This window comes from Perognathus longimembris, chromosome 26, assembly GCF_023159225.1.
Source record: "Perognathus longimembris pacificus isolate PPM17 chromosome 26, ASM2315922v1, whole genome shotgun sequence".
Lineage (NCBI taxonomy): Eukaryota > Metazoa > Chordata > Mammalia > Rodentia > Heteromyidae > Perognathus > Perognathus longimembris.
Genome location: NC_063186.1, coordinates 10,128,299 through 10,148,831, shown reverse-complemented (window position 1 = coordinate 10,148,831; position 20,533 = coordinate 10,128,299). Strand labels below are relative to the sequence as shown.

General features: G+C 50.7%; 1 protein-coding gene across 1 annotated transcript in view; it reads right to left on the bottom strand.

The window, feature by feature from the left end:
• Itga9 (integrin subunit alpha 9) overlaps positions 1-20,533 on the bottom strand; it is a 111,825-nt gene that overhangs the window by 83,022 nt on the left and 8,270 nt on the right. The window contains exons 2-9 of the mRNA XM_048334593.1: positions 18,221-18,348; positions 16,981-17,087; positions 16,276-16,399; positions 10,400-10,467; positions 7,030-7,159; positions 3,266-3,351; positions 2,189-2,257; positions 506-643 (exon numbers count right to left, since the gene is read on the bottom strand). Coding sequence (XP_048190550.1) covers positions 506-643; positions 2,189-2,257; positions 3,266-3,351; positions 7,030-7,159; positions 10,400-10,467; positions 16,276-16,399; positions 16,981-17,087; positions 18,221-18,348 — 850 coding nt within the window. The remainder of the gene's footprint in view (positions 1-505; positions 644-2,188; positions 2,258-3,265; positions 3,352-7,029; positions 7,160-10,399; positions 10,468-16,275; positions 16,400-16,980; positions 17,088-18,220; positions 18,349-20,533) is intronic.

Here is a 20,533-nt window from a genome sequence, read left to right as displayed (position 1 = left end):
CCATCCATCCGTCTACTGACTTACGACATCCGTCACAGACCGCAGAAATGGAAGGGAGCATGGGGGGGGCCACAGGGCATGCTGGGAGGACAGGAGGGGGGCGGGCGCAGTGCATGCTGGGAGGATGGGGGATGGGCGCAGTGCATGCTGGGAGGATAGGAAGGGGGAACAGGCACAGGGCATGCTGGGATGACACGGGGGGACAGGCACAGTACATGCTGGGAGGACAGAAAGGGGGACAGGCGCAATGCATGCTGGGAGGATGGGGGATGGGTACAGTGCATGCTGGGAGGATAAGAAGGGGGGACAGTCCTAGGGCATGCTGGGAGGACAGGAGGAGGGACAGGCACAATGCATGCTGGGAGGGCAGGAGGAGGGACAGGCACAATGCATGCCGGGAGGATGGGGGATGGGTGCAGTGCATGCTGGGAGGGCATGTGGGGAGGACATCCCCTCCCACCCCCCACCCACCCCCAACCCTCCCTTGCCCACACTGTGTACTCACATTCCCTCGGTTGAGGTACACGGTGACCTGTCCCTCATCCCTGACCTCGGAGAACATGGGGGCCCCCACCAGCAGATCGGAGAGGCCATCGCCGTTCAGGTCCACTGCGCACAAAGAGGACCCGAAGTACGACCCCATCTGAAACCAAATGGCGGGGTGCAAAGAAGGCATTCAGTGCCAGCCTCCACTCATGGGGCCGGGAGTCCATTTGCCTTGGAAATGCCCACCCCCACCCGCTACCGATCTTGGAATAGAAGCTCAAGTGCCAACTCTGAGTGGACAGAGAAAAAAGGAAAACAAACAAGAGTGCGAGGTTCCGAGTTCAAGCCCCAGGACCAGCCCGGCGCTGGGGGCCCGCACCTGTCATCCCAGCTACTCAGGAGGCTGAGCTCTAAGGATCATGGTTCAAAGCCAGCTCAGGGAAGGAAAGGCACTGAGACTCTTTATCTCCAATGAAGCACCAGAAAACCAGAAGTGGCGCTGTGGCTCAAAATGGTAGAGCGCTAGCCCTGAGTGAAAGAGCTCGGGGACAGCACCCAGGTCCTGAGTTCAAGCCCCATGACAGACAAAATAATAATAATAATAATAACAACAACATGGCCAGTGCTGGTGGCTGACGCCTGCAATCTAGTCTTAGATGCTCAGGAGGCTGAGATCTGAGGATCCTGATTTGAAGCCGGCAAGGACAGGACAGTCCATGAGATGGTTATAGTTAATGAATCACCAAAAAGCTGGAAGTGGAGGTGTGGCTCAAGTGCTAACAGTGATAGCCGGAGTAGAAAAGACTAAGGGAGAGCGCGCAGGCCCTGAGTTCAAACCCCCAACAGAGACACACAAAAATAAAATAGAGCTCACATTACTCCCTGATGTCCCGGGAGACTGGCAGACTGTACACCTACCTCACTGAGAAAACGAAGGCACAGGGGCTGGGGATATAGCCTAGTGGCAAGAGTGCCTGCCTCGGATACACGAGGCCCTAGGTTCGATTCCCCAGCACCACATATACAGAAAAAAATGGCCAGAAGCGGCGCTGTGGCTCAAGTGGCAGAGTGCTAGCCTTGAGCGGGAAGAAGCCAGGGACAGTGCTCAGGCCCTGAGTTCAAGGCCCAGGACTGGCCAAAAAAAAAAAAAAAAAGAAAACAAAGGCACAAGCAGATAGAACCATCAGAGGTACACTTACGGCCTTGAAGCCATTTGGTTTAATGCCAGTCCTGGGGCTTGAACTCAGGGCCTGGGCGCTGTCCCTGAGCTGCTTTCATTCAAGACTAGCGCTCTGCCCCTTGAGCCACTTCTGGATTTTTGCGTAGTTAACTGGAGATTAGAGTCTCGCGGACGTTCCTGTCCTGGCTGGCTTTGAACCACGATCCTCAGATCTCAGTCTCCTGAGTAAACTCGATGACAGGCGCGAGCCACCAGCACCAGCTGAACCAAGTTTAAACCAATCACCAAAAATGAACTCCTGGGGCTGGGGATATGGCCTAGTGGCAAGAGCGCCCGCCTCGTATACGTGAGGCCCCGGGTTCAATTCCCCAGCACCACATATGCAGAAAAATGGCCAGAAGTGGCGCTGTGGCTCAAGTGGCAGAGTGCTAGCCTTGAGCAAAAAGAAGCCAGGGACAGTGCTCAGGCCCTGAGTCCAAGGCCCCAGGACTGGCAAAAAAAAAAAAAAAATGAACTCCTCACCTTTTTACCGGATGCCTGGAAAATCTTGATCAAGGTGCCCGACCTTCGGTCAGCTCTAAAAATATACACCTAGGAAATGGAGCACACGAACCGGCAGTTTACAACAGAGCTAAGGAGCCCCCGTATTTCTTATCCCCGAGAGTCCCATGATAATGAAGAGATCACTGTCGCTATCACCCTGCGAAAGACACGTTTTGGTTTGGGGTTTCTCGGGTTTTTTCAGGGGGGGGATGGGGGTCACACTGCCGCTGAAACTCAGGTCCTGGGCACTGTCCTTTTGCTTTGTCACTCAAGGTGAGCGCTCTACCCACTTGAGCCACACCTCCCCTTCCGGCTTTTTGCTAGTTAATTGAAGGTAAAGCGTCTCATTTCGGCCTGGGCTGGCTCTGAAGCATGACTATGGGTCCGTCTCCAGGGTGATGGGTGTGGAGTTCACAGGGCAGTTGAGGGTCCCTGACCTGCTAGAACCTTCCATTTCCCTTCCCCCCCCCCCCCCCCCGCCTCGAGTCTCTGCTCTCCACGCGGTACAAATGTTTAACGGAAAGCCTGATGATCCACACTCCCAGGCTGTCCTCGGGTGCCACCTGTCTTGCTCCTTCTGGAACCTTCGGCAGTGGCCCACGCCTGTCATCCTGGTTACTCAGGAGGCTGAGATCGGAGGGTTGCAGTTCAAAGCCAGCCTTGACAAGGAACATCCGTGAGGCTCTTTATCTCCAATGGACCACCCAATGTCAGAAGCCGGGACGTGGCTCACGAGGGAGAGCACCAACTTCGACCGAGCTCACAAGCAAAGGGATGGGGGGATGGGGGGGGGCCGGACCCAGGCCCTGAGTCCAAAATCCAGAACCAGCAAACACAAAAGCAAAGAGAATGGGCAGAGATCACACAGTGCCAAGGGCATTCATGATCCAGTGTTCATGGGGAAGGAGGATGCCAGAAGGTTCTTTGTTATTCTATCCTGTGACCACCAGCTACGCCAGGAGCATGCTCTGGTCACAGTAACTGGCAAACCTTGAACCACCAAGCAGCAGGCTGACCTCTGTGTGACCCCATGTCATGCTGTGGGCCTCTCCTCACCTTCCCGATGCCTTCGTCCTGGGGGGCTCCTCCCACCACGTCGGTGACGGACGGGTGAGAAAAGTGTCCAGCAGCCACGGCGTAGCCTAAACAGCACAGGTGGAAAGCAAGGTCACAGTTGAAAAGGAAAGTCAGGGAGGAAACATATGCACCAGAGAAAAAGGCTTCTCGAGCCTGTTCCTCTATCCGGTTCAATGGCTCATCTCGAAACAGCACGTGTACATGGAGCGTCAACGGCTCACGCTTGCGACTCCAGCAGTTCAGGAGGCTGAGATGTGACAGTGGTGTTTTTGAAGCCCAGAGGGACGGCTCCAAGAGGTCAGTTTTCTGCTGGTCAAATAACCAGTGAAAAGCTGGAAGTGGAGGTATGGCTCAAGTGGGAGAGCAAGCGCTCGAAGCCTGGAGTCCAGGCCCCAGCACCAGCTCAGAAACAAAGCAAAAAGAAACCCAAGCAATCACGTTCAACCAAGACGGTGGCAGGAGAAAGACTGCTATCTGGCAGTCCTCTGTGGAACAAGCATCGTGCAGAATACGCTGTATTTGTTTTTCTCTCTGGGACATATAAGCAGTAAAACACACACAACTGAAGTGTAAAACTGAATGGAAGCATACACACACACACACACACACACACACGTACACACACCACCACCACAATCCAGATCAGGAATTTGTAGATGCGAGGGGGCTGGGATACAGCTCAGTGTCAGAGAACTTGCCTGGTATAGACAGAACTTCCAAATAATAATAATAATAAAGACAGTGAGGGGAAGGGAATGGAAGGAAAGGGAAAGAGAGCAGACAGGAAGGAAGGAATGGGGAGGAGGAAGGCAAGGAGGAAGGGAGGGAGGGAGGGAAGGAGGGAGGGAGGGAGGAAAGATATCCACATAGCATCGCAACCCTCAAGGTTCCTTCTTGCCTATTTTCCATGTCTTCCCATAGGTAGCCATCACTTTGGCTCTATTGCAATAGTTGACCAGTTGTCTTTCTAGAATTTTAGTGAGCATGACCCCTGCACAGTTGCCATTTGCTTCTTTTTCTCGTTGAGTGAAGCTCTATGACAAGGACACCGCATGTTTTGAGGCCGCTGTTGCTGAATGCTTGTGGTGTTTCCGGTTTGGGATATCTAGTAATGACAGCTGCTATAAACATTTCACACCTGTCTTTGAGTGTCATTACTTCTTTTCATGTAACAACTCTAGAAATATCTCTGTCTTACATATTGGCCTATACACAAAATATGGTTATATAACATGCCCCAAATCACAGAGAGAGATTCAAATCCAAGCTCGTGATTTTGGAGCCCCCACAGCTAACCATTATGTTATATACTTTCTAAGAGAAGGTTCCAGAAGATGATGATGGGTGGATGGATGGATGGGTGGATAGATAGATGGATGGATGGATGGATGGGTGGGTGGATGGATGGGTGGGTGGGTGGATGGATGGAGTGGGTGGGAAAGTGGGTGCGTAGAATAGGACTGTAGGAATGGATGCATGCATGGATGTTTGGATGTATATATGAATGAATGAATGAATGGGCGAATAAATGGAGCAGTGAATGTGCGGATAAATGGACACATGCATGAATAGATGAATGGATGAGTGGGTGAGTAAGTGGATGAGTGGATGGATGTTTAGATGGGTGAATGGAAGGATGGATAAATGAACTGATGCATGGATGAACAGGATGGGGAGGTGAATGGGTGGATGGATGGATGAGATGGATAGATGGAGGATGGGATGGGAGGAATAGATGGATGCATGAATGTATGTTTGGGTGTATGTATGAATGTTTGGATGGATGGATGGATGGATAGATGGATGGACAGATGGGTGGATGGATAGATGGATAGACGGGTAGACAGATGGATGGAGAGATGAATGGAGGATAGGTGGATGGGTAGGTGGATGGATGATAGGTAGATGGATAGAATGGAAGCATGCATAGGTGAATGGGTGAGTGGGTAGATGGATGAATGGATGGACAGATGGATGGATGCATGGTTGGTCATCTAGCCACAGAATCCGGATACACAGAAATCTAGAAACAATGGCAGGAGGAACCCATCTAAGCTTAGTGGGAATGTCTCTTGCCTTCTCGCACTTTATTGGTGCCCTTCACAGTGCCTTCTTTTGGCCAGGTGGTCTGTGTCATACATTCCCCCAAAACTTGGCATGACCCTGAAACATTAATGCTGTGGTTTTAAGATGCTTGTGTTTAGTGGTGACACACATTGTCTATGGTCACCATACAGGGATTAGCACGCGCACGCACACATGCCACACACACACACACACACGGGGCTTGAATTCAAGGTCTCTTGCTTCCACTTGACATTTCCACTCAAGGTTGGCACTCTACCACTTGAGCCACACCCGCTACTTCCAGCTTTTTGCCCGTTAATTAGAGATCGAAGTATCTACGATTTACCTGCCAAGACTGACTTCAACCTGAGATCGTCAGCTCTCAGCCTTCTGAGTAGCTAGAATTATAGGCATGAGCCACTGGTGCCTGGTTTCATTTTAAGTTTTGAGTTAAGGGTCTTGTTATGGTACCTACATGAACTTCAAACCTTCCAGACCAAAAAAAATCTTCCTACCCCAGCCTCTGTCACTATAGAGCCACAATCCTTCCTTCCTTCCTTCCTTCCTTGCATGCATACATCCACACATACATTCATTGACCCTTCCTTCCTTTCATCCATCCATTCATCCTTCCTCCTTCTTTTCCTTCCCTCCATCCATGCACACAACCAACCATCCATCTACCCTTCCTTCCTTCCTTCCTTCCTTCCATGCATCCATCCATCCATCCTTCCATCCAACCAACCAACCATCCATCCACCCATTCACCCATCCACCTAACCAACCCATCCACCTATCCATCTATCCATCCATCCATCCATGCACCCATCCATCCTATGTACCACACTGCCTAGCCTTCTATTACTCTTGTCTAGTACATGCTAAATTAAATCATGTCTATCTCTTTCCTAAAAGACTAGAAAGCTTGACAAATTGAGAACATTTTTTTTCTGAGGCTCTAATTAAATTTCAGCATTGGCTTGCTTGTGCCAAGGATTTTTAAATGTCTGCTTCCCAGAGGCTTATCAGAGTTCAATTAAATCACAGTTTTTCATTCTACTTTATTATCTTCCTGTAGTTGTCTAGAGGGGTTTTCCTTCAACACGGCAGTTTACGAACGCAATGTATCTTGATCAGTGTCACCTCTCCCATCAGTAAATCACAGTTTTTCACTCCATTTCTTCTTCCGTTCCTCTCTCCACCTTCCATGAAACATGGATAGATATTAAAAGACTAATTTAGCCAGGCACTGGTGGCTCACCCTTGTCATCCCAGCTACTCACGAGGTTGAGATCTGAGGATCTCGGTTCGAATCCAGCCCGGAAAGGAAAGTCTGTGAGACTCTTATCTCCAATGAACCACCAGAAAACCGGAAGTGGTGCTGCGGCTCAAAGTGGAAGAGCCCCAGCCTTGAGCAAAAAGAACTCAGGGACTGTGACCAGGCCCTGAGTTTAAGCCCCATGACTGACAGAAAGAAAGAGAGAGAGAGAGAGAGAGAGAGAGAGAGAGAGAGAGAGAGAAAAGCTAAAGAAGAAGAAAAATGTAACTAATTAGAAGGACAGCTGTAAAGATAACCAACACTTCTTTCCCTCCATTAAGCCATATTCATGAGCATGGTGGGGTAAGAAATCTCAGCTCTTCTGATGTTAACCGGTCCGTCTAATGAAGCTACTCACCCAGGTACGTGTATCGCCTGCTCATGATCGCCTCGTCAGTCAGTTTAAAATAGGTGTTGTCCGTGACATTCAGAACTTTGACTGTCCCAGCCCAGTAAAAGGACCCGGGAGCACCCATGACCACCAGCTCCTAGAGAAAGAGACGCCAGGTGAGCGGAGGGTGGTGGGGAGACCGGCCCCTGAGAAGCAGTCCCAGCCAAAGAAGAATCAGAATGAACATCTTTCCAAGCGGGGCGCTGGGGGCTCCCGCCTGTCACCCCAGCTACTCAGGAGGCTGAGATCTGAGGATCACGGTTCAAAGTCAGCCCAGGAGGAGAGTCTGTGAGACTCTTATCTGCAATGAACCACAGGAAAACAAGAAGTGGCGCTGTGGCTCAAAGTGGTAGAGCGCTAGCCTTGAGCAAAATAGCTCTGGGATAGCACCCAGGCCCTGGGTTCAAGTCTCAGGACCTGCACACATATGCACACAAAAAAAAAAGTATGATAGGTGATCTAATGGCCCTTGGAGATAGGCACAACGTGTTCTTTTGGGTTCTGTGTGTGTGTGTTCTTGGTTGGTCATGGGGCTTGAACTCTGAGCCTGGCCGCTGTCTCTGAGTCCCAGCAGGCTTCAAACCTTAATCCTCAGATCTCAGCCTCCAAGATAGCTGGGATTACAGGCGTGAGCTACCACGCTGGGCTCCCTAATACACTGACTAGCAAATGCACAGCCTTACCAGGCCTAAGAGTTCTGGGTGCACCTAAAAGGAACGAGTGGGCTTTTCCCTGTACCCTACTTCCAGCCAGAGCCCAGGGCAGAAAACACATCAGGATCCGTCAAAACCCCCCCAGCGGGGCCATCTTGGAGCGGTCCCTGGCTGCAGGGGAGTCTCTATCATCTTTGTTATTCTAGTCGACAGCAAAATAAATAAAGAAGTTCCCAGGAAAGCCTCTCTCCTCCTCCACCACAGGCCCGGGCGAACTCTGAGGAGCTGGGGCCCCAGGCCTGCGGGACAGGCCCAGACACTGAGGGCCCATGGGGCTGGGAAATGCCTGCCCTGCGGGGGCTGGGGTGAGAATGGGGGGGGGGGGTGACTGCCCCTCTGGAGGGGCCAAGCCTGCATGCTAGGGTCAGCGGGCGGGCAGCAGCAGTCAGGAATCTCCCCCTGACCCCACTCAACCAAGCAGCAGATGGCTGATGTTCCAGAAATGAGGGAGACAGGGAGTTCAAAGACCTCCCGTGTGAGGCTAAGGAATCCTGGGAACGGGAGCGAGGGCTGAGCTCCAGGAGGGGCTGCCTGGCCCCTCCCCCCGCCACCATGCTCTTCCACTCAGTGTGTACCAGACGCCCTGCTGCGGTTTAAGCCCAGCCCAGCGCATGCAAAGGCACTGTGGTTCCTCCAGCTCCCGATGCCCTCCTGGCTGCTTCTCAACAGATCCTGGCATTTCCTCGGATGGCCCTCAAGTGGGCATGTCCGTTCACGTCCGCCCCTCCAAGCCCCCTTCCTTCCCCACTTCCCCCATCCAGCACTCAGTGCCCACGCCATTCCCCTCACCCCCCATCTCAGGGCCCTCAAAGACCCCCCCACACACACATTCAGAACACTTTTGCCAGTCCCGGGACTTGAACTCAGGGCCTGGGCCCCGTCTCCGAGCTCTTTTGCTCAAGACTAGGACTCTGCCACTTGAGCCACAGCGCCACTTCCCTTTTCTCTGGTGGTTTATTGGAGATAAAGAGTCTCACAGACTTTCCTACCCTGGCTGGTCTTGAACCACAAACCTCAGATCTCAGTTTCTTCCTAAGTAGCTGGAATGACAGGCGTGAGCCACCAGCACCCAGTATGGAAACTTCGAAATGGTTTGAAAGAATGTGGAGGTAGAAATGAACTAATAGAGAAAGGGGGTGCCGATCAGTAAACATTCACATCCTCCTCTCCCCCCAAAGAAATGTACTAGAATGCCGTTCATCAGTGGGAATTCTTTTTTTTTTTTTTTTTTTGGCCAGTCCTGGGCCTTGGACTCAGGGCCTGAGCACTGTCCCTGGCTTCTTCCTGCTTAAGGCTAGCACTCTGCCACCTGAGCCACAGCGCCCCTTCTGGCCGTTTTCTATATATGTGGTGCTGGGGAATCGAACCGAGAGCTTCATGTGTAGGAGGCAAGCACTCTTGCCACTAGGCCATATTCCCAGCCCATCAGTGGGAATTCTTCTCGATGCTATGGCTGGCTCTCCTGGACAGCACCCTGGAGAGAGAACGTTCCAGCAGCAGCTGAGTGGCTGTGGTTGGAAGAGGGAATTAGGCAAGGGCAAGGAATACAGGAGGGAGGCTAAGAATGCCAGAGGCCTTGGAGGGCTGGAAGAGTGGGGAGGAGAGGCATCGGGGTTCCATCAGAAGTGGGTCAGAAGATCCTGGTGCTCAAATGGACACCGTTCTTCGCTTGACTGTGGAAGGTTTTGTCAGGAGACAATTCATGGGGTAGCTGATGATGTGAAGAGCAAGCATATCGTGTGTTTGTGCGTGCGCGCGTGGCCGGTACTGGGGCTTGAACTCAGAGCCTCAGCTCTGTTCATGAGCTTTTTCTTCTCAAAGCCTGGTGCTCTACCACTTGAGCCACAACTCCACCTCCAGAATTTTGCTTGTTCATTGGAAGATAAACAATCTCAGGGACTTTCCTGCCCAGGCTTGGCGTTGAGGCTTTGAATTGCACTCCTCGGGTCGCAGTCTCCTGAGTAGCTGGGATGACAGGCGTGAGCCACAGTGCCTGGCCTCACTAGACAGGAGACCCGACTCGACTGGATTCTCTGTCCCCAGGTCTCAGACTAAGAGGCTTCTATGGGCAATTTCCCAAGGAGCCAGCCTAGTCTATCTAATGGCCTCTGCCCAGTTCACGTCGGCCCCACCCACCCTTTAACACACACACACACACACACACACACACACACACACACACACACACACAGGTTCAAATAAATTCCCCCTCATGAGAGACCCAGAATCCAGAAGCTGGGACACTCCAAGTCCCATCTCCAAGGGCCTCCAAAGCCAACCTTCCCTTCCCAATGAATATCAAAGCTAGGAAGACAGGGCTGGGAAGGTGGCCGAGTGGTAGAACGCTCGCCTGGCATGCGTGAAGCCCTGGGTTCGATTCCTCAGCACCACAGACACAGAAAAAGCCAGAAGTGGTGCTGTGGCTCAGAGTGGTAGAGCGCTAGCCTTGAGCAATAAAGAAGCTCAGGGACAGCGCCCAGGCCCTGAGTTCAAGTCCCAGAACTGGCCAGAAAGAGAGAGAGAGAGAGAGAGAGAGAGAGAGAGAGAGAGAGAGAGAGAGAGAGAGAGAGAGAGAGAGAGAGAGAGAGAGAGAGAGAATCTCCAGATAGATGGCAGAGACCCACCTCGGTGAAGAAGCCTGCAATCCCAGCCTGGCAGGAGCCATGTTCTTCCCCGTACTTCTTCTTATATTCTGGAAGGAGAGAGGGAGTGAGAGCGGATCACAGTTTTGTCAGCGTGTGCCAGGCCTTGTGCGGCGTCCACCTCGTCTCCCCCCACCACACAGACACACACACACACACACACGCACACACACACTTCCCCCTGTGCCACTGTGGGCTGGGCCCAGGAACACCAGCCACCCCAGAGACGGTTCCAGAAATCTCAGGAATCTTCCAGACCTCTGAAAGTTCTCAGGCTCTGGTGCCCAGTGGGGCCCCCTCCCCAGGGTTTCCTCCAGCTCGGGCAGGGAAGAGGAGCAGCAGCAGCCCCGGGGTAGCTGAGTGGGGAGCTGGGGACGATGATCCCTTTGAGGACAGAGAGGAGCAGGCGCCCTGGCGGGTCCAAGGTGACCCAGGAATGGAATCACACCCACACCTCCCCGCATGGAGTCCCCTCTCCTCCTAGAAACACACACACAGCACAATTGGAAGCAATGTGCTCGCTAACTTGTCAAGGCTGGGGTCCTGGAGGGAGCCCCAGAATGTGGTGAGGAGGGGGAAGTCAGAACTCCCTGGCTGGGTGGAAGATGGAGGCCAGAACCAACTCCAATATGGCGGGAGAATGACTCAGCAAGACGTGTGCGCCTCACCCTCACAAGCTATATAGCCCAGCCTGGTCCCGCCTCCCCCCCCACCAGCCTTCATCCAATCAGGAGTCTCTTCTGCACACCTGGGTGCAGATGGGGAACCAATCAGAAGACTCCATACAGCCCATGTCTACCCTCTTGGCCAATCAGCGCGGGGACATGCCCTTGGGGGCGGAGTCAAGAGACACTATATAAAGCGGGCCCTAGGGGGAACCAATCAGAAGACTCCCCACAGTCCATGCCTACTCCTTGACCAATCAGACCAGGAGCATGCCCTCTGGGGGCGGAGTCAAGGGACCCTATAGAGAGCAGGCCCAGGAGAGAGCTTGTGGGTGCCCAACCTGGGAACCTCTCCTTGTACAGGAAATCTGTTTCGTTGTTACCTGTTAATTTTAAACAAATCTGTCTGCTTTCCACACTTTTCTGCCCCTTCATTCTTTAATTGGTGGCAAAAATAAGCCCACACCTTAGACAGTAATTATTAGTTACACCCTGACTGACAATACATTATGATGATTAAAATCGGAATGTCCAAAGCTGGGTGCACTGTGGCTCCCGCCTGTTATTCCAGCGACTCAGGAGGCTGAGATCTGAGGATGGCGGTTCAAAGCCAGCCCAGGGCAGGAAAGTCTGTGAGATGCTTATCTCCAGTTGCCCACCAAAAGCCAGAAGTGGCGCTGTGGCTCAAGGGGTAGAGCGCTAGTCTTGAGCACAAAAGCTCAGGGACAAGCGCCCAGGCCCTGAGTTCAAGCCTTCGGACCAGCACCAAAAAGAAAAATAACCTAATGTCTGTTCTCAACCCTTCCCCATTCATTCCTCCAGCTCCTATTAGTCGACAAAGGGGACATTCCGTTGCTGCTGGTTTATCTAATTTTTTAAAATTTGATTTTTATTATTTTATATTTTTGTGCCAGTGCCGGGGGCCTTATTGGAGATGAGAGTCTCATGGATTTTCCCCGCCTGAGGCTGGCTTTGATCCTCAGATCTCGGCGAGGGTCACGGGCATGAGCCACGGCAAACCAACTTTCTGCTGTATTTTCAAACTGACAAAGAAGCTGATGGTTTTGTTGTATTTTTTTTTTCTTTTCTTGAATGTTCCAGGTTTGGTATTCTTTACCTCTAATCCATACAGTCCTATTCTTCCCCCGTCCTCGTGTGTCCCCAGGATAGATACCCAGGCTGAGAGAGGCGAAGTGAATCGCGCAGGGTCACACAGCTAATAGACTGGTATTTATCTCTACAGCTTATCGCAAAAGTGAGTTACTCCCACAGAACCCAGAGAGACGTGGCCAGCTGTTTACCGTCATTTCAAGACTAAAGAGGAGGTTAGAGAGAGGTTGAGAGCGACTCAGATTAATCACACATGGCAGTCACATTCCTGGACAGCCTCAGGCCCAGGCCAGCCAGGCCAATGACCCCATGACCCTAGAAGCCACGGGCTCTGGGAAGCTTCTAGAAACACACACACACACACACACACACACACACACACACACACACACGATTACTTTTTGCAACATAACACAGAAGAACAATGGGGACTGCCGAGGGCACAAGACCACTTCCTGCAGCGCCCCGAGTCTATTTGGGGTGAAGAGGGGAAAAGGCTGCAGGGGAAATCCGAAGGAATTCCGTTTCTGGGCTCATTAAGTCGCCTAGACACGTTTTTCCAGTAAGTGGCCATTAATCGGTTGCTACATCCCAAGGAGAATGTCAACTACAGTCTCCTTCTGCCTGGCAAGGGAGCCATTCCTGTTGCCTGGCTGGTTATAAGGACGAAACTCCCGGACACCAACGCAAAGCAAAACCCTGAGCCATGGCTGAGGGGTAAGGAAGTGTGGAAATATATATATATATACATTATATAAATATACATACATGCATATATATATATAATAAAATCCTGTCTCCAATTTCAGAAGGACAAAGAATAATACAGAGTAAAAATAAATCCCCACAGTGACAAGAAAGATCACAAGGTCCAACCTAAACAAACCGTTCCATGGTTAAGCTGGAAAGTCTGGTGTAAACCACCTCTGGGTCTCACAGACATCAGAAGTAAAATACTCCATTGTACCTCTTGACAAAAATGCAAGCATTAAATCTGAAGGTATGGATGGAGCTGAGGAAGAGGATGGGAGATGCGTTGTTCTTATAAATTCATTTGCTGAGGAGAAACTCCTTTGCAGAACTACTTAAAGATAATCTTGGCCGGGCATTCCTGGCTCATGCCTGTCATCCCAACTACTTGGGAGGCTGAGATCGGAGACTCATGGTTCAAAGCCAGCCTAGGCAGGAAAGTCCGTGAGACTCTGATCTCCAATGAAACCACCAGACAACCAGAAGTGGAGCCATAGATGACTCAAAATGGCAGTGTGCTAGGCTTGAGCAAAACAGAGCTCAGGGACAGTGCCCAGGCCCTAAGTTCAAGCCCCAGAACTGACATTAATCAATCCATGAATTAATCCAGAGGTGATTGAATGACGGTGAGCAGTTATATGCAAATGCTACAAGTTATGGAAACAGCTGACCCATGCAAGGATCCTGGTATCCAGAGAAGATGCTAGAATCAAGCCCTCCCTCACGTGTGTGAGTGTGAGCACACATAGACTTCAGTCGGCTTGCTGGGCGTGAGCAGGCTGGGCAGCCTGAAGGGAGGCGGTGGGAAGGGAGGCAGGAGGGAGCCCAGCTCCACCCTTTCCTTCATTGACAGGCTCAGGAAATGGAGGGTGGAGGGAGCCCCAGGGAACGGCTGGAAGTGACCTCCCCTGTCCTGCGTTCCCAGGAAGCTTTTCCTGCCATCCACACAAAGGCCGTGGGGTCTGGCAGCCAGGGCTTCCTCCTGGCTTTGTGCAGATTCCAAATTTCCCCATAGCCCTGGCACTGGCAGAGAAGCCTGCAGGGTTTTTGTTTTGTTTTTTTTTAATAATAAGTTGCCTCTCCAACAGAGAAAAAGACAAAACAAACAAAAACAAAAACAAAATGGAAATGGTGCTGTGGCTCAAGTGGTAGAGTGCTAGCCTTGAACGCAACAGCTCAGGGACGGTGCGTAGGCCCTGAGTTCAAATCACACACAGACACACACAGACACAGTCTGATAGTAGGGACACCGAGTCTGTTAAGCCACAGTGAGTTCCAAAGAGGGGACCTGGAGAGAGAAGGCGAATCTCTCTGCCTTGGGTGGGTTTGATTTATGATTTACTTGTCCAGCATCACATACTTTAATTCATTAGAAGTTGTAGGGCTCCTTTATCCCACCTCCCCCACCCCCGCCCCAAATGGAGGTCCTTCCTCCCCTAGCACAATGGCTGGCTTCATCCCCTCCTGCTTACACAGAAGGCAATTCAAGACAAGGGAAAATATTCTGGTTCCGAAATGCTGATAATGCACACCTCGGCTTGCACCGAGAACTCTGAATTCACTTGAGAAACCCTCTCAGTTGTTGGGGCTCACGTCTGTGGCCATGGAGAAATCCCAGAGTGCACCACCCCTCAGAAAGCCCCACCACACCCACACAACGACACCTGTTCTTTCTGATCACTTCCGGCCCTGTGACACACACAAGAAAACTCCATCCTTCAAAATCAAGTCCTTTCCTTGAATACTGGGTTTGAACTCAGGACCCTGTGGTTGCTAGGTGGGTGCTCTACCACTTGAGCCGTGCCTTCCTCCTCCATTTTTGCTTCACTTCCTTTTTATTTATTATTGTTCTTAAGAGTGTACGTGTGTGTATGTTGATATTGGGGCTTGAACTCAGGACCTGGGTGCTGTCCCTTAGCTTTTATTCTCAAGACTAGCGCTCTACCCCTTTGAGCCACAGCACCACTTCCGGTTTCCTGGTGGTTCATTGGAGATCAGAGTCTCGTGGACTTTCCTACCCGGGCTGGCTCTGAACCATGATCCTCAGATCTCAACCTCCTGATTGGCTGGAACGGCAGGCGCGGGAGGCACCGATGCCCACCGTGAACTTCTTTCCAGTAGGTTTGAATCTCCCCATTTCCCAGATGAACACACTGAGGTTGCAGAACTGGCCTGGGCACTGTCTCATGGATTAGGAATAGACAGGCTCGATGCCAGGACGAGAAGCAAGGCCAGATCCTGCGGGGAAGTTACCGTCAGCCCTGGGATGCTAGGAATACAGGAGTGACACCACCATGGCTCCTCATTGCGTCTGTCAGTGCTTTGACTGGAATACGTCTTTGTGGATTTATACCATACTCGGGAGACCTTTTCTGTCCTAATAAAAAGATGCATTGTTGACAGCCCTGTTCCTGCCAAGCCTGAGTTCTTGCTTCTGTATGTGGAAGGGCAAGAGATAAAAGAAATATCTGTACTTGGGCTCTATCACATGCATTGACTAACGTTTGGGGAGTCCTAAAATACCACAGCGTGGCTAACAGTAACTCGTGCGTGTGTGTGCGTGTGTGTGTGTGTGTGTGTGTTTGTGCGTGCGCGCACGTGGGCAGATACATATGGACATGACGATATTGGGTTTTGAACTCAGGACCTGGGCACCGTTTGTCACTCAAGACTAGCACTCTACTACTTGAGCCGTAGCTCCACTGCAAGCTTCTTAGTGGTTCGCTGGAGATAAAGAGTCTCACAGACTTTCCTGCCCAGGCTGGCTTTGAACTGTGACCCTCAGATCCTCAGTAGTTAGGATGACAGGCGTGAGCCACGGACGCCTGGCTCTTATTTCCATTTTCTGTCCCGACCTCATTTTTATTTCCTATTCCTTCTTAATTTCCTGGTTTCAACACGATATATTCTGGTCACTGCTCCCATCCAAGAAGAAATAAATAAATAAGAAGCACCCAAGAAGCCATTAAAAAACAAATGGCTCCTGCCTGTCCTCCGAACTACTCAGAGGCTGAGACCTGGAGGATTGAAATTCGAAGCAAGCACCGGGCAGGAAAGTCCCTGAAACTCTTTATCTCCAAGGAACCACCAGAAAACCGGAAGTGGCACTGTGGCTCAAGTGGTAGGGTGCCAGTCTTGAGCTGAAGTGCTCAGGGACAGCGCCTAGGCCCTGAGTTCAAGACCCAGGACTGACTGAAAAAAGAAATTTTTTAAAGCCATCAGAGGAGTGAAATTTGCCTTGTGATTAATACGTGGCAGTGTGAAGCACGGAGGGAGGGGAGTTGGAATGTGAAGGGGAGGAGCAGGGCAGGGAGGAGGAACGCCCATCCTTACCTTCGTAGCACGGGATCAACACCCTGCCTTTGGCCTGCAGGTTGGGGGGGATCAGGTAGCAGAACCCATGAGGCAGAATGTGATCCGCCTCGTAATAGATGTTTTTCCAGCGATGGGCACAGGCCTAGCAGGACAAAGAGAAAATAAATGCCAGAACGGAGCGGGACTGTGGCCTAGTGGTAGAGTGTTCACCTCGTGTATGTGAAGCCCTGGGTTCGATTCCTCAGCACCACATATATAGAAAAAGCCGGAGGTGGCACTGTGGCTCAAGTTGGCAGAGTGCTAGCCTTGAGCAAAAAGAACCCAGTTCAAGCCCCAGGACTGGCAATAAACAAACAAACAAATAAATAAATAAAATGCAGGAACATTAAACACGGCAGCCTTGGGGCTCAGCCAGGCTCTGCCATGGCTCCCGCCTGTCACCCCAACTACTCGGGAGGCTGAGATCTGAGGATCGCCATTCAAGGCCAGCCGAGACAGTCAATTGGTGAGATTCTTAGCTCACAAAAGCTCAAGGAGAGCAGCCAGGCCTTGAGTTCAAGGATTGGCAGAAACAAATTTAAAAAATAAAATAATAAGACTAAAAAGATAAGTCATCTAAGCAGCAGCAGAGAAGAGACATCCGGGCCTCAAGAGCATTTCCCAGCGGGCAGTCACTCTTTCGTGGGGTGCCTGCCTCCCCAGTCTATCTGTGGCAGGCCTCACCAGCACAGAGCCGTCCGCCTTGGGCTGCCGGGCCAGGCTCACGCCCATCCACTCATTGTCCCGGTCTTCCCGGCATGTCTTTCCACAAGGGGCTCCCCGAATCCTGCCTGGAGAAAGCACACAAGAGTCACCATTGTGGGGTGAGCTCACTTTCCTGTCTGATTTTCAAAGAGTGGGCCTCAGTTCAAATGCTTGTTACCCATACAACAATAAGGAACTTAGAACGAAATGTCAATCTATAGATGTGTGTGTGTGTGTGTGTGTGTGTGTGTGTGTGTGTGTGCGTGCATGCCAGTCCTGGGGCTTAAACTCAGGACCTGAGTGCTGTCCCTGAGCTTTTTTTGCTCAATGCTAGCACTCTGCCACTTGAGTCCCAGCGCCACTTCCGGTTTCCTGGTGGTTCATTGGAGATAAAATCTCATGGACTTTCTTGCCTGAGCTGGCTTTGAACTGCGATCCTCAGATCTCAGCCTCCTGAGTAGCTGGGATGACAGGCGTGAGCCACTGGCATTTGGCCTATTTTTGTTTTTTAAATAGCAAGATTCTCAACAGAACAAATAGTGCATTGATGGATGTTCAGAAGCAAGATCTTTAAGTTGTAATGTACCTAACTAAAGCAGTTGTAACTATCATTTAGTTAATACTTTGGATTAACTACTTAAAATTCAGTTTTCAAAGCACTAATAAGCTGGGCAGTGGTGGCTCACATCTGTCATGCTAGCTACTCAGGAGGCTGAGATATGAGGATGGTGGTTCTATGCCAGCCTGGACAGAAAAGTCTTATCTCCAACTAACCAGCAAAAAGCCAAAGGTGGAGCTGTGGCTCAAAGTGGTAGAAATGAAAAAGCTCAGGGACAGTGCCCAGGCCCTAAGTTCAAACCCCAGGACCAGCACACACACAAAAAAAACTGAAGATAAGATTTGTCTACCCAGGCTGACTCCGAGCTGTGATCCCCAGATCTCAGCCTCCTGAGTAGCTGGATGGCAGGCCTGGACCACAGCCCCGACTTCATCCTCTCTTTGTTCAAGTCCAGAATGCCACAGTCCTTATTAGCTTTGCTCATGGCTGTCTCCTGGCCCTTGACAAGTAGGAGGGCCTGGGCACATAGTTGTGTAGAGATGGGAGGACCGTGGGGTGGATGGGCCAGTGAGCAATGATGAACCCACCCGACATGAAGGAGAAGCGTAAAGTGGAGGCCCAGCTTCCATTTCCATGCCCTGGCCAGCCAGGCCTCCCTACCTCGAGCCATGTCCAGCTCTGTGCATCTCCGCTCAGGGTTGGTGTGAATGCGGCACTTAAACACTGCCCCAGGAGACTCCACGGAAGTGCTGTACTTGGAATCGGCCTTCGGGGCACCCACGAGGACCCTGTGGATGAGAAGGAGAGGTGTGCTGTCACCAGCCAGCTCCAGAGGACCACCTATTTGCTGGGATACCATTTATTATTGCTACTAGTACCATTATCATTAAGGATCTCCTCAGATGGTTCCAGAAACAGCCGAGGGTTGGGGTATATTTTGAGATGACTTATGCACTGTTGATCTTATTTCAGAATCACCTTATGTAAATAGATTGCACCCCCCCCTTCAAGCCAGCCAATCACAAGCGAGTGTGAACCCGCCCTCAGCCAATCTGAGTGGAGGGGCGGGGCCTGCTGCCTGAAGGAGAACCTATGTCAATACATTTCACCCTATTCACACTACCCAACCACGAGCAGATTGTTAACCTGAGCCCAGCCAATCTGAGCAAAGGGGCAGGGCCTGCTTCATTAGGTATAAACAGAGGAGCAGCCAGCCTGCTCTGGGTTGCTTGCTTGCCAGATTTCTAGCTGATGGCCAGCGCCCTTCTGTACAGAAGTAAGTTTTGCCTTGCAGAGACAATTCTATATGTTCCTGCCCATCGCTGTGACTCCAGTGGTTCTTGGCACTTGGAGAGCATTTTTTTTTTGCCAGTCCTGGGCCTTGAACTCAGGGCCTGAGCACTGTCCCTGGCTTCTTTTTGCTCAAGGCTAGCACTCTGCCACTTGAGCCACAGCGCCACTTCTGGCCACTTTCTGTATATGTAGTGCTGGGGAATCGAGCCCAGGGCCTCATGTATACAAGGCAAGCACTCTTGCCACTAGGCCATATCCCCAGCCCTTGGAGAGCATTTTTTTAAAAAATATAACTTTATTATTATTTTTTGGTACGTGGTACTAAGGAACTGAACCCAGGGACTCATGCATGCTAGGCAAGCACTCTAACACTAAGCCACCTTCCCATCCTGGAGAGTATATTAGATCTTGTCCAGGCACATCAAAGCAATGAAGGACAGAGGCTGCAGTGCAGACCAGTGGTGAAGTACTTGCCCAGCACCCACCCCCAGCAACCCTCTCCCCCCCCCCCCGACACAAGACTTCAAAACAAAACTTCAAGGTTGGCTCAAAGTGGGTAAAAACCAAAGAGCCTGTCATCCCAGCTACTCATGAGGCTGAGATCTGAGGATCCTGGTTCAAAGCCAGCATGAGCAAAAAATGTGTGAGACTCATATCACCTACTAAACACCCCAAAAGCTGGAGAACTGTGGCTCAAGTGGTAGACTGCTAGCCTTGAATAACAAATCTTAGAGAGAGCACCCAGGTCCTGAGTTCAAGTCCCAGGACTGGCATTGAAAAACAAAGACAAAAACTCCAGTAAAAGGTTCTTGTCTTGGGCTGGGAAGGTGGCTCAGCGATAGAGTGCTTGCCTAGCATGCATGAAGCCCTGGGTTCGATTCCTCAGCACCACATATACAGAAAAAAACAGAAGTGACACTGTGGCTCAAGTGGTAGAGTGTTAGCCTTGATCAAAAAGAAGCCAGGGACAGTGCTCAGACCCTGAGTTCAAGCCCCACGACTGGCAAAAAAGAAAGGTTCTTGTCTTGAACCTGTAAGTAACTACAAACTAATAAGGAAAAGAAGCCATAGAGCAATAGCCTCACAAGCCAAAAATTTAAAGGTACCTCATAAAGAAGAAGGAGCTATATTACAATGGAAATAAAATCAACATCACTGTAGGTCTCTCCACACAAATCCTCAACCCAAAGAGAGCCTGGAATGGTATAATCCAAGCCCTGAAGATCAACAACTGCCAACCCAAACTCATGTACCCAGCAAAGCTATCATTTACATTTGATGGTGAAACTAAAACCATCCATGACAAAGAAAAACTAAAGGAATTCATGAACACTAAGCTGTAATTACAAAGAATACTAAAGGAAGGAATACAATCTGAAGGAAACAATCAAAACCAAGGAAATACATCAGGAAAAAAATCACTAGAAGACCGATTTAGTAAGCGCAGGAAGAGGAAAGAAGCAAAATATAAGAAATCAGGAAAATGGCAGGAAACATGACACATCTCTCTATAATAACTGTAAACACCAATGAATTCAATTCCCAATCAAAAGAAAAAGAAGAACATATTGGATTTAAAAAACAACCAAGATCCATTCATTTGGTTTCTCCAAGAGACCCATCTCACAGCCAAGGAGAAAAACAAACTCGAAGTGAAGAGATGGAAAAAGATCTTCCATG